Genomic DNA, 14098 nt, shown 5'->3' on the forward strand with positions numbered 1-14098 from the left:
CAATTAAAAGAATAAAATTTAAAATTGGGCTGGGGAGATAGCTCAATAGGATTAGTGCTTGCCTGGCAAGTGCAAGGGCCTGAATTCAATCCCTGGTTCCACAAAAAAAAAAAAAAAAGAAGAAGAAAAATGAACTGTTCTAGGGTTCGCTGGGGAACACACTTGCTCTCCCTGTGCCAACTCAACAGTGTGCGCTGGCAGCGTCTGACCTGGGAGTCACAGGTCAGCCCATGTGCATCACACTCAGGACCAAGACAGATCCAATGTCTCCACCCTCATGGGTCCTCAGCCCTGCCACTGCCAGCGTGATGTTCTCAGCTCACCTCACAGCTGAGGAAATCAAGGCTCCGGGAGAATAAAAAGCTGGTGCAGTCACAGAACCAGGAGTGACAAGGTCAGGTGAGGACTGCTATGCCCCCCAGGGGTGCTGCCCCTAGGGGTCAAAATCCCATCAGGGGCTCAGCTGTGTCCTGGGGACTCCAGAGGACAAAACAATGGAGGCAAGACAGCAGCCACGCCCTGGTACTGCCCTTGCCCCCAACTGTGGCTCCATACACCCCAGGTGCTGGGGCTCTGACACCCCTTCCTCAGGCTTGTGATGGCCACAGTGGCTTTGAGGACAATGGAGGACAGGCTGAGCATGTGGGAAAGTGGAGAGGGATGTCCTGAGGCTGTTTAGGTTCTGTTGAGCTCTTATTTGTTGAGAAGCTTTAAGCAAACCTCCCTGCAATGGGCAGACAGACAGATAACCTTCAGAGGACACAGAAGGTCCTTCTGGTCTGAGATCTTGAAGTGTCCTTGATGGGATGACAGAGGCTGGGGGAGGGGTGGCTACTCCTTGCTCCAGGGGCACCAATCCCCTCATGGACAATGGGTATCAGCTAATGGTAGCGTCCCTTTCTAAAAATGCTTCATTTTAAAAACTGTGTGTGGCATGGCCCACAGCAAGCAGCACAGCCTGGGCCCACCCAATCCCACCTGCAGCATAGACACCTGTGCCAAGCTTGAGCAGGCTGGAGCCCTATCTCTAACACTATCTTTTCCAAAAGGGAGCTCTCCCCCCCCCCCGAGAAGGTCTAAACACCCCAGATCTGTGACCCTGGCATGTGCACTTTACCATGTCCCTGTCATCACAGATGGTACTTGGTGGCTCCCATGGGCACCAAGCTGCACTTCCTCTGAGAGGCATGGGTCCTCCTGGCATGGATGCCAGAGCCTGTCCCAGGAAGGCCACTCTAAATGGGATACAGCTTAGTATTGCCGATACTAAATGGGACTGCACATTTCTTTCTTTCTTTCTTTTTTTTTTTCCTGCATTTTAGGGAAGGGTCTACAGGGTGTTCAGGGTCTTACTGCTAGACCAGACTTGTGGTGATTCTCTTGTTTACAGCCTCCCAAGAGCTGGGATTACAGGTATGTCCCACCATGCCCAGTCTCAATTGCCATCTCAGCGTGCCCTGGTGGCAGGGCTGGCACAGTAGGCCCAGGGGATTGAACTCATGGCTCCTGCACCTGCTTGCAGGTGCTTTAATCTGCTGAGCTATTTGGCCAGCACTGGGACTGCACATTTCTGTAGTCATTGGTTCTATGGACAGCAACCCAAGGTCCTGGTCCCCAAGGACCCTTCCCCTTTCAGCCTGTATACCATGGCCTTGCCCAACCCTCCCCAGAGGCCCTAGGCTCCTCTGCTCACCTTTTCCTTCCTCTGCAGGAAACCCTGCTGGGGAGGCGCTGATCTGGAGCTCTCTGCTTCTGTCGTGAACGTGGACCCTGAGCTAAACCGCTGGCCGTCCTGCCCATCGAGAGGTGCTGCACCTGCAAGAGCACTGGCGGTGGCCAGAAGGGGTGAGGAGCTAAGGCGGACTCTGCCTCTGAGCTCTGGGTGCTGTGGCCCCAGGTCCCTGATGACCTCTGTGTACATCATGGAAACGCCAGGGCTTCTGACTTCCTTCCTTCAAATTTTATATGTTGTTTGAAATGTTTTGCCAGCAAACATGTGGCCATGCACAGCCTAACAATGTTTGGGTCAACAGCATACTGTGTGACAGTGGCGCCACAGCATTATTATGGAGCTGAAAAAGTCTCGTAGCCTAGTAAGGTCAAAGCCACAGTGACATGGCAGCACACCACACATTCTATTTGTGGGGACATGGGAGCACAGAAACCCACTGAGCGGTCAGGTTATATACAAGGGCAGCACATACAATCCCACATGGTGCCATTATGGTCATGGACAATAACCAGACCCAATAATGGCACTGGTTTATGTATTTACAGTACCACAATTTTCATTGTTGTTTTCCAATGCATGTTTCTAGCTATAAAGGTTTCCCATGTGACAGTCTGCCCTGGCTTGTGGCAGTACCTCCTGCAGTTCCTGATCATTTTCTCTTCATCCATACTTAATTTCAGGCTGTCTTATCTACTGTCAATCTAGCAGCACTTGGTTGTATCATGTATATAACACATGCTTGTGAATACACATATGTACATTTGTGTGTTTGTTAGGGGCAGATACCTCAGGCCCTGGGTGACTGTGCACCTAGGTGCGCACAATCACCTAATTCTGCTTTCCCAGATCAGATCCATCATTAAAGAATGAGATTGTGCATTAATTGTAGCAGAGGGGCCTTCTCTATTAGCTTTTTCTGTTGGCTTTAAGTGGCAGGAAGAACCACTTCAAGAGGAGCTCTAACATCTGGCCAAGGCCCAGCTGTGGATGTGACCACAGAAAGACAAGATACATCACTGTCCTTTACAAATCAATATGAAAATCAGCAAATTCTCAAACCTCAAATGCACATCCCAGGTCCAGGAAGATTCAGGCCTGGATGGGATTTGATCTAAGTACTAGGATTAAACTGACAGCAGAAAAGACTCCAATTCTTCTCCCTTCCCCTACCTGTTACAATATAACTTTGCTCCTTCCACCCAAAGATGGGGTCCAGCTCCCCACCCTGTGAATCTGGGCCAAACTTTGTTTGTTTTGAGACACTGTCTAGCTATGTCACCCAGGCTGGCCTGGAAATCACAGCAATTCTCTTGCCTCAGCCTCCCACACTGAGATTATGGATATGTAATCTGCACACCCAGCTCAGTTGAACTTCTCAAGGCCCAATTTAGCCGATGCAGTGAGGTGGCAGTGGTGGGGAACCTGTTCTGGAAGCCCCTTAGCCTTCTCTCTCCTCTGTCTTCCCCCTTGACTTCCTTCCTGTTTCCCCTCCCTTCACACCCATCCCATTCTGTCACTGGCTACTGGCAGAGATAGGCCAGGTTCCCTGACACAAAACTGCCAGCTGAGCTCAGCTGGCCACACACGCAGGACAGCACCCAGTACCCAGAAGAGCTGGGTCTCCAGACCACAGGCCATGAGCCCAGTGAACAAGTACTGCTGGTAACCACCACATTCTGCCATTTGTCATGCCACCAGTTGTGGCCATGGACAACTGCATCCCCAGTGAGGCCTGTTGCTCCATCCCTGAGTCTGAGTGAGGTTCAGCTCCTGGGGACACAAGTGCCCAGCAGCGCAGCCACCACAGCGCAGCCACTGCAGCCCTCGACACCTGCCTGAGCCTGCCTTCTTTCTCTGCTGATGCAACAGCTCTGGGGCTCAGTGGAGAACAGGAGTCTTCTCGCAGTAACCAGCCACAAAGCAGAACTCCCATGGCCCCAGGTGCCAACGCCCTGCACCAGGTCCCCGGCTATCGCCTTGTGGCTCACCTGTTCTCCAACAGATTGCAGTGGCTGTGTGCTGAGCTGCTCCAGCGGGGCTCCCAGGAGCTCTGCATTTCTCCACTTCGCCCTGAAACCAACCAGACAGCATGGTAGAGATACATGTGGGGAAAGGGCACAGCTTCCGTGATCCAGGCAGCTGGCAGCTTGGGTAACACTGTGGTTTATTGGCTGTGCACCCTCAGGTAGATTACTAAATTTCTCTGAGCCTCTGTCCTCATACCAAAGATGGAAAAGACAACCACAGGGTGAGCAGCATTACAGGGGACATAAATCCTAATGGCAAAGAACAATGGAACATCCTGCTTTAGGGAGAGCAAACAATAACTTTGACAAGAATGAAAGGAAGGCAGGGAGGAAAGGTAGGAAGGCAGCAAGTTCAGATTTAGTTGAAAAGAGCTCAGTAGAAGAACTGAGTGGCTTGTTTGTTTGCTTCTGTTTTTGTTTTTGAGCCAAGGACTCACTACTTGGTTCAGGCTGGCCTTGAACTCACTTTGTAGCCCAGCCTGCATGATGATCCTCCTGCCATCCACCTCCCGGCTGAAGGTTATTGTAAAAGACACTCATAAAATACTTAAAGCAGTAACAAAAATATTTTCAAAACTTTCACGAGTTAACTTTTCCTCTCATTTCCCTTGGGAAATAGATATTAAAAGCTTTTCTTCTTTCCTTGCTTGTTTTAATCTGTTCTTATCCACTTGGACAGTCAGACTTGAACAGAAAGAGTTAACATCTGATAGGAGCAGTGAGTAGATTGCTAAGATTGTCCTCAGGGCACCTGAGCTCAGCCCCCTTCCTCCAGGACTTTCTCAGCTGCCACATGGTGTATCCAGCCCACCCAGGGTACAGGCCAGGCACGGGCACCCTGGTTCACTCCAAGAATTTGAGTGCATACCTGTGTGGGGCTGCGGCTGGGCCACAGCCTGCGTCTCGGAGCCTTCACTGCTCTGGGGCTGCAGCCTCTTCCTGAGCAGGTAGCTTCTGCTCTGCTGTGTACAAACATCTTCTTGCACAACTCTTCTTTCCACCTGAGGGTCAAAGGCATCATGCATGGACAGGCCAAGATCAGGGGACACTGACACAGACGCACGCAAGCAATGTGACCTGCTAGGTCAGAGAGAGCTGGAAGCCGTGTCTCTAGTAGCCATACTCACAGGCAGCCCTGTGAACCTCCCTAGAAACAGGTACATCTGTGTGCAGCACATCTGTCCTGTCCTGGCCATTCCTTTCCCCCAAAGCTCTTCTTTACCCAGATTCAGAGCCATGTCCTTTCCCTTTCTAGTCCTCTCCACCTCCACCCTGGCTACCTGACCTGTCATCTTTGCACATTTGTGTCCTACCCTCCGCAGCTTGCTGAAGAAGGGACTAGAGTGTACTCTGCAGGTCCCCAGTGAACAGTGCTTCTCCAAGGACAAGGCTCCTGTGGACAGCAGACTCTAATCTCTTACAGAGGAATGCAGCAGTTACAGGAGCGCACGTGCATATCTAAGAGCAAAGGTGGTCGCAGAAGGGTGCAGAGTGCGAGAGCCGTTCCTGGCGGAGGTTGGCAGTGCCACCCGCCGTCCTTCACCTCCATGTACGTGGCCCAGAGCCTGTCCTGCTCTGCTCTCTAGCATGCTTTTGGACAAGTACAGCTAGCTGCCAAGGGATCCTGGCTTGGCCTCTGTCTTGTCCCACAGGGAACCTCACCTGTCCCCCTTCCCATGCCTAGTGTGCCCACCAATTTCTGGGTTCCATTCCTGCACAAGCTCCTGGGGCCAAGGGAGGTGGCCTTCAGCTGAGGCCCCTCCCCGACTTCTGTTTGTCCCAAGACAGGACTTGCACAGGAACCCTAGGCCCTGGGTCAGCTCAGAGGAACCCACTGGGGCCACACCTATTCTTGGCTAGTCCCTTCTGGACACAGGGCTGGCAGGGAATTGGCCCGTACCATTGGAGCACTTCAAAGGTTGCTGGAATGAATGAGGAACTACTCTCTCCTGTCAGGAGATGAACCCAAAACCTTGTGCCCATTAAGTGAGCCCTGGCCACTGAGCTTCACCCCTAGTCCGGTGACTGTGTTTTATTTCATTTCTAATTTGAACCTAGTTTTAATTTTAATCAGCCTACATGGCTCGTGGCTGCTGGGCTGAGGAGCTGGATCCTATCCTCACCTCAGAGATCGTGCCCAGAACTAAGCCCACCAGCCGCCGCACGTGGAGACTGGCAAGGACTGAGGATGCAGCCACTTCTTCCTGATGGGCCTGACAGGCTTCCAGGACAGCATGCAGTGGGCACCGCCTGTGGGGCTGGTCTTCACACATGGCCAGCAGTAAGGTGTGCAGGGGCTGGCGGAGCCAGAGGGGCTGCAGGCACAGGGAGCACAGGGGTGAGAGACACATCAGAGTCTCAAGGAAATTGGTGCTATGTCACTGTACTGCCCCATGCCTGCCCCTGCTGGAGAGCTCAGACAGATACCAGGCTGTCACTGGGGTCACGTGAGGCACAGTGATGGTCCCTGTGTCTGCTGAACACAGTGCACCATTCTCTGATCCCAGATGCCATCAGCCCATGTGCCTGGGAGCCAATGAACAGCAGGTGCAAGACAGATTCCACTGCACCCAACCTGCTCACCCCAGAGTCCCGCCCTTCACCCATATTCCCTCCTGGGGTCATTTTCTCCAGTGTGTCAGGTGGGCCCCTTGCCCTAGACCTCAAACTGTGGGTTAAGAGGCTGGACTAGGGCCTTTTCACTTTGGAGACACCTGAAGCAGCACAAGTGCCCAGTTGTTGAACTTGGTATCAAATGCACAGGGCAAGCAAGAGGAAAGATGAGCCACTAATAAGCTCTTCCTGTGTGCATTTAAGTGACTACCACTGGGGTCTCCGGTCCAGAGAGAAAACCAGATTCTCAGGGACAGGGTGTAGCTCAGGGGTAGAGTACATGCCTCCTGCACATGAAGCCCTGGGCTCAGTCCCTAATATCACAAATGACCACAGTGAGGATAAGGAGGAGGGTGCAATTGGTTCTCCACTCGAGCTGTACTGACAGCTGCCATACAGCTGCCCTGCAGGTCTCCAGGCAGCTGCACCCGTGCTCATGCAGCACAAGAGACACCTGGAGCTCTGGCCTGCACAGATGGCTGAGGTGCTCTCTGCCTCCTAGGCAATTATAGCCCAAGGAGAAAGATTGTCACTTAAAGAGAAAGTCAGGACAATCACTTACAGGGACAGAAGGCAAGAACACAGCAAGATGAGAGGAGCTGGAGCAGAGGCAGCCACAGTGCAAAGGCTAGGGTGGGGCTGAGCAAGTGCAGGACCACAGCCTGGGGCAAAATGGCTCTGTGGAACCTCCAGATCCAAAAGATGGAAAGTTTCCGGATGGCACTAGCAGAGCAATCACAGGGCACACAAGGCAAGTGTCCATGAAACCACAAGGACAAAAGAGGGCCAGAGAGCAGCCAGACAGGAGGAGGCTCCACGTACGCCTGGCTCAGATGCTGGGATACCTCCCTGATGCAGCAGGGAGCAGCCAGGGTTTCAATCCAGGAGCCTGTGAGGGAAGGAGGGTCCAAGGCGGGGTGTGGTATTGCACACCTGCAATCCCAGTGTTCAGGAAGCCGAGGCAGGAGGATTGCTGCGAGTTTGAAGCCAGACTGGGCTACACAGTGAGTTGAATACCAGCCTGAACCACATAGATAGAGACTCTGCTTTAAAAAAGGAAAAGCCTTCAGAGAGCACTAGGATGTTGGCTTGGAGAGGGCAGGGTGAAGCTTTTTATAAACTTCTCCGAAAAGTTTTCAAAAGGAAGGCAGGGCAGGGAGTGTCCCGCCACATGTGACCACGAACCCTTTGTTTGGGAAGCTCCTGACTACAGAAGGGGCTGTTTTAAAAGCCTTTCTGTATACAAACATGTAATAAATAGCATCTTTGGTGTCTATTAAACCCTGTAGCTTGCTCCTCCCTCAGAGCAAAGGCAACAGTGACTCTTTGTCACCTGCCAGCTCCTACTGTATCACTAACCCACCTGAAGGGTAACCTGGTATCCTCGTCTACACACCTGGCTTAGTGGGACTCGGAATCCTGCAGCCCAGTAGAGGGTCATCCCAAGGGAATAGACATGCATCTGCCCGAGAGAAACACGAGGTTAGATGTCTGTTACCTTTGCTATTCCACATCCTCGCAAACAAACCCAGCACAATGTCCACATGTGGCCAGACAAGGCCACCTGCATCTCCCTTGACGTTTGCTGACTCCTCAGTAGGAAGTAGGAAGCCAGAAGTTTGCTTTCTAGCTGTAACTATGATGTCTCATGTTGGCAAAAGATGTAAGAATGAATACCTGTTGGGGTGTCTGAAAACTTTTACTTTACTGACAAAAGGAATGCATATGATTGGTCCCTCCTTTCAATACAGTCCCAGCAACCATCCTGTGACCATGAGAAAGGAATATATGAACAAAAGCTACAGATAAGGAGGGAAGAGTGGACCTATCTGTCTGGGAACTTTGACACATTACTGAGCTGTGACCAAAACCTAAAATTATGACAAGCATATTTTGAATTTCTTTTCAAGTCATTAAATAAGCATCCATAGTCATTTCAATTTAATGTTGTCTTGTCTCATATCTACTTCAACTGAGTGTTCTTCTTCATTCCAATTTATGACGAACAGCAACAATACAACTCAACCATGCTGCCACTGGCTCCACACTTGCTGTGCCTTGGGGAACCTTCCTAGTGGCGGCCTATCAGGTCCTTGGAGTGCTTGCTCCATGCTGCAATGGTATCAACAGGCAGGCTGCCATCCTGCAGCTACTGTTTGCATGTTGGTAATAGCATGATCAGCTACCCCACTCTGCAAATGTGGAAACTGGACCTCATTGAAAATGACCCACCCTTCTTCAGAGCTGAGAACACCCTTAAACCTGTTCTTCCCCTGAGGTGAGAAGCAGGCACCTGTAGCTAAGTGGGCACTCGGCCCCCGCCCCCCGACACTTGCCTCCTACCTGAGATGTGTCCAGATGCTCAGCCTCACTCTGTCCCTGTAGCAGTTCAGGGGCTTTAAAAGGAGCAGCCTCTAGGTGAGAAACGTGGTCTTGGAAAGAAAGACTTCCAGCAGCAGAAAGCAGGGCTGACCAGGGGCAGACCACGTAGTCCGAGGAGTCTGCAACCAAGGCAGTGATAAGGGACGGACACGGGGCTGCCTGGAGGACTGGTATGGGGTGTGTCTGACTACAAGCACCACAGCAGGGAGCCACAGACAAGAATGAATCTTTCCCAAGGGATAGGAACAGGCCACTGTGGCTGTGGCCAGGAATTTAGACCCTGCGTTCATCAGAGACTGAGAGTCTCAAAGCCACTTGGAAACTGGCCCAAGCTTCAGTTCTCTTCAGCCAGACCAGGAAGCCAGGCAAGAGCTCTGTCGACATTCTCAGAAGCTCCTAGGCAGGGAACAGGGAGCGGGGAGTTGAGAAGAAAGGGAAGACCATGGCACAGCGGCGTGGCCTTCTGTCTTCAGCTCCCACTAGGACCCTGATGGCACGTGTGATCTCACACACTAGAGGCTCTGCACGTGCTGACCTGCCACCCTTGTAAGTGTGGGACTTACAAGCTGATGCCTGAGTGTGGGCTTTCAGTGTTGTTGCAACCACCAATTCAGCGCCTCTAGCTTCAAATCCATCTGCAAGGGCTGCTCTCTGAGCATCCCTGTTGCACTGAGAGTACAACGTGCAGCCTCACCAGTAGAGGGCACCCAGGAGACATGGCAGCAGGAAACATTTTCCTGCTGTTTCCAGCAGTCAGTCGTATGGGCCGGAGGCCACCAGTGGGTGGCGCTGTGTCCTGGATTCGGGCCCAGAAGATAAGGCCTGGCCTGGCCTGGCCACATGTTCACCTTTTGGTGAGTCTACTGCCCACACTACCCCGCTCATAGGAGCCGGAGTTCATCCACTTACACTCCTACACAATCACCACCAAACACCAATCTGGAAGGTCCTCGCTGGGGACCAGGTGGCCTTTTCTTGTATCTTTCTGCTTGTCTTATATAGCAGTTTAGTAATTATACTGACCTCCCCTGTCATCTTTGATTGGACACAGATGAGCCGAGCATCTGGTAGACAGATGTGGAGTGTCCCTGGTGACTGTGCCTTCGTCTCCAGTTAAGCCCAGATAGCCCAGCTGTCAGAGGGCCCATATTGCCACAGTCTCCCTAAGCACACTTGATGTGAAGCAGACTTCTTAGCGCTGCCATGTGGCCCAGTCCCAGGAACAGAGCAGCCTCCAGGGCAGCTGCTTGGGGAACTCCTTGCCTACACATTCTAGTCCCAGGACCAGCCATAGCAGAGAAGCAGCGGCCAGAGTGACCCCAGAAGGGCCTCAGCTACCCACAAGTGCTTACCACTGCGGAGGTCTTCCAGGAGTCTCTCCCCAGCCAGCAACAAGAGGGACCAGATTTCCTCCTCCAACAGAGCTTCGCCCCTGACTTGCAAGGCACTGGCCAGCGTCACGGAGGCCAGGCTCACATCTGCAATGACACACGGTGGGGACGGTACTCACCAATCTGGCCACTCACAGTGCACAGTGCCACATGTCATCACCTGTGTTCCCAGAGAGGGACACATAGGACGTGTGAAATCAGCACCTGCTGGGGGGCTTGCAAGGCAGGGACAGGTTCTCTGGGAATAAGCAAATAGACAGCTAGCCACCTCCAGTGAAGGGCAGGCAAAAACTGAAATGAGTGACCAGAGAAGCCCCAGCAGAAGAGCTCCTCGTGCACTTGGGCTGTCTGTGAACTGGGGTAAAAACCACTTTGCCTCCACTACACAATGTACATCTTCCATCTTTGTCAACTGCCCATGGGGCCAGTGAGAGTCCCCAGGAGCAAGAATAAGAAGCACAGGGCCTCGGGGAGGAGCACAGGAGCATAGCCTTGTCTTTGCTCTCTGCCAAGCAGTGTCCACTTCCATGTTTAACCTACCCATTGCCTGGAAAAGCCACCCCCACTAATCTCAGAGCTCCAGGAGCTGGCAGCAGCAGAACAAGGCCCAGTGAGCTTCTTCTGCAGTCAGAGCACAGGAGGGTAGGTGTACTGTGCTGGGTGGGGAGCCCACAGTAGCCACACCTCTCCACAGGGTCCAAGCCAAGCTCTCAGCTCACCACCTGCTCAGGACCCTGGGAAGAGAGACTGGCTGGGTCTTCCATCTCTACCTCAGCTATAGAGGCCCTTGGGATGTCTGACCTGAGCTGCATGTGTCACAGGGGCCCCTGCAAGATGGCATGCAGGCAATCAGATGATACATTAGGTGACAGGTATACTCCTGTCCCTGATTCATCACCACACCTGGTATACATGCAGAAAACCCTCTACCCACTCATGTGAACAGCTACTATATATCAATTACATTCTTTTTTTAAAGGCATGGATTGGAAGCTCAAGCCCTGACCCTTTGCTTTCTTTTCCTTTGCTTTCTTTTGCTTTCCTTTCCTTTTCTTTCTTTTCCTTTCCTTTCCTTTTCTCCTCTTCCCCTTTGTAAACTTTGTTTGAGACCTGTGGGCTAGGCATTCCCATTAGACCATACCTTCTCATTTTTTTTTTTTCTTTTTTAAATTTTATTCAGTACAGGGTCTACAGGGTCTCACTACACAGATGGAGTTGTAGCGATTCTCCTGTTTTCAGCCTCCCAATTGCTGGGAATATAGGTGCTGGCCACCATGCCCAGTCTAAATTGCCAGCATGGCATGCCAGGGATCAAACCCCAGCTGCTGCTTCTCGCTTTTATAACCACCATGAAAGCCTAAAAAGTAAAAATAAGGGAGATGGACAGGACTGATAATCAGGTGGAAGACCTCCAAATTCCAATGGAAACTATAGAGTATGTAGGTTTTCCGATCAGACTAAGACTGGAAGAGAAAAACATTGAAAGTCTTGTAGGAGAGTGTGTCTAAGACCACCATTTCAATATAGTAAATGAATAGGGGAAGGACACCTCTCCAACAGTGCTGGGCCCACCATGGAAACACAACACCAGCTTGAGCCTCACCCGCATACAAAAGCTACTTCAAAATAGAGCATAGATTTCTCTTTAATGTTGAACCAAAAACTATCAACTTTAAAAAATGGGTCATACGGTAATTTCATGTTTAGATTACATTGCACATTACAGTATACTGAATGTTTGAAATATATTTTTATATTCTAGAAATAGTTTTCTATTCTAGAAAATAGAATATGTTTTTACTGTTTCAAAACTCATCAGTAATAAACAATTCAATTAGAAAATAATACAAGCAGGTATTTCAAGAAACACACTATACAGATTACAAATTAACCCCATGCAAAGGTAAGGACACATCACTAGATAGGGAAATGCAAATTAAAGCCACAATGACATAGCACTCCATAACTATCAGAATTGCTAAAGTGACAACTTCAAATGCTTGTGAAATGGAACAGTCACCATGGAAAACATTTGGCAGCATCTTACAAAATTAAACATACAATTACCATATAACCCAGTGACAGCACTGTTGTATATTTAACACAGAGAAAAAGAAATTTAAGTTCACACAAAAAAGGCATCTGTGAGTTGCCTCAACCAGTCATGTTGGAAAGCTGAGGAGCACGCACTGGTAAGTTTAAACACACCTGTACACGCAGACACCTGACCTACGTGCACACTTGTACGAAATGGCTTATGGAGCTATGTCTGCTTGCACAGAATACACCCCATAGTAACAGTCTAACACCACTGTTTCAAGGGCTGTAATAGAACAGAACATCAGCATGGCCATCACATTTTTTTAATGTATTTGGTACAGGGTCTCACTACACAGCTTAGGCTCCTAGTGATTCTCCTGCTTTTGGCTTCCCCAGCACTGGGATTACCGGCATACACCACCACACCTGGACTAGGTGGCTGGCTCAGAATGCCTGGAGTTTGGGCCAGGGCTGTAGGTGGTGCTTGCCTTTAATCCCAGTCCCTTCACTTGCCTAAGCAGGCACTTAGTTCGCTGAGCTTAGTCTGCTCACCAGCCCGGCTGTCACAAATTTTGTGCATGCTTTGAAAACAGAATAAAATTAAGGATTTAGAAACTATTAAACAGAGTATGGCTAACATTTTCAAATGCATATAAGTAGGAGGGCAAAATGTGTGTATATGTATATGTATATACCTATATTTATACCTGCAATTTATGATAAAACACAGGTAATTAATATACTGGATTGGAAATATTATAAGATTATTATAGTTATAAATATTTGGAATCCTAAAATCTTTAGGTTCAACAAACCAACTTATTGGATTTTTATCTAATAACCAGCAAGATAACATAAGAACACCTAAGATTGGTGAAATAAGATTGCTGCACATATTTTTGGTTTTAAAACATAAATACATTTTCTACCTAGCTAAAAAAAGAAATTAAACTATATTACAGATTTGGCCTCTGCTGTTGTGTGAATATACTTCTTTGCTGCCAAAATTCAAGTTGAAATTTGGTTGCTAACTTAGCAGTATTGGGAAGTAGGGCCTTGAAGAGGGATTAAATTTTTTCGGTAAGACTGGATTAATTCTCATGGGAATGAGTCAGTTCTCACAACTAGCTCAAGGCTAGTCTGAACTACCTAGTGAGGCCCTGACTGAAAAGACAAAAAAGAAAGAAAAAGATCTCAATGGAGAAATAAGATACTACCATGACAAAGAACATCTGAGGAAATTTATGACCACCAAACCAGAATTCCAAAACATTTGAAGGACATTCTAGAAAGAGATAAAAACTATTGCATATTTATGAATCCCAACAAAGGAAATCCAAAGGACAAATAATGAAAGAGAAGGAGGGAAAAAAGAAGGGAGCTAACAACAGAAAAATAACATGACAAGGATAAGCCAGTACATGTCAGTTTTAACCACCAAAGATCCCAATTCACCAATCAAAAGACACAGACTGGCAGAATAGATCAAAGAGCATAAAAGCAGTGACATTCACACTGTCATAGCATAGACACTGTGAGGGTAGGGACACAGCTATAGCTCTGTTGACTCCATCTCAGAGAACTGTCACTATGTGACCTGTCTGAAAATTCTCTTCACAGAATTGTTTTTATTTTCCTTGTTCAGACCTCTCCCGATGCAAATAGGCTTCTCCTTGTGGGGCATTTCTCAAAATCAGCAGCAATTGTTTCACATTGAAGCTTCCTGAGGCACCAGTAACCCTTGGGCAAACAGTAAACTCATCAGGAAATCTTAGGAAAGCAGCAGCTAGGCAATGAGATGTATGCCAAGCCCTTGAAAAATACTTAAATATCTCTAAGAGTCTAGACCAGCAGGTGATGTTCCCAGCCAGGTAACTGCACAGAGTGGGGCACACAGTCAGTAAACACAGGAC

General features: G+C 49.4%; 1 protein-coding gene across 2 annotated transcripts in view; it reads right to left on the reverse strand.

The window, feature by feature from the left end:
- The window catches only part of Frmpd2 (FERM and PDZ domain containing 2), a 125460-nt gene that overhangs the window by 83266 nt on the left and 28096 nt on the right, over positions 1 to 14098 (reverse strand). The window contains exons 2-8 of one of the 2 annotated variants that reach the window (XM_023707263.1): positions 10107 to 10232; positions 8716 to 8873; positions 7769 to 7834; positions 5883 to 6074; positions 4628 to 4760; positions 3721 to 3802; positions 1694 to 1826 (exon numbers count right to left, since the gene is read on the reverse strand). In XM_023707263.1, coding sequence (XP_023563031.1) covers positions 1694 to 1826; positions 3721 to 3802; positions 4628 to 4760; positions 5883 to 6074; positions 7769 to 7834; positions 8716 to 8873; positions 10107 to 10232 — 890 coding nt within the window. Of the gene's footprint in view, positions 1 to 1693; positions 1827 to 3720; positions 3803 to 4627; positions 4761 to 5882; positions 6075 to 7768; positions 7835 to 8715; positions 8874 to 10106; positions 10233 to 14098 lie in introns of those variants that run through there. The other variant, XM_023707262.1, reaches the window with a different exon arrangement.

This window comes from Octodon degus, unplaced genomic scaffold (genome assembly GCF_000260255.1).
Source record: "Octodon degus isolate 3935 unplaced genomic scaffold, OctDeg1.0 scaffold00285, whole genome shotgun sequence".
NCBI lineage: Eukaryota > Metazoa > Chordata > Mammalia > Rodentia > Octodontidae > Octodon > Octodon degus.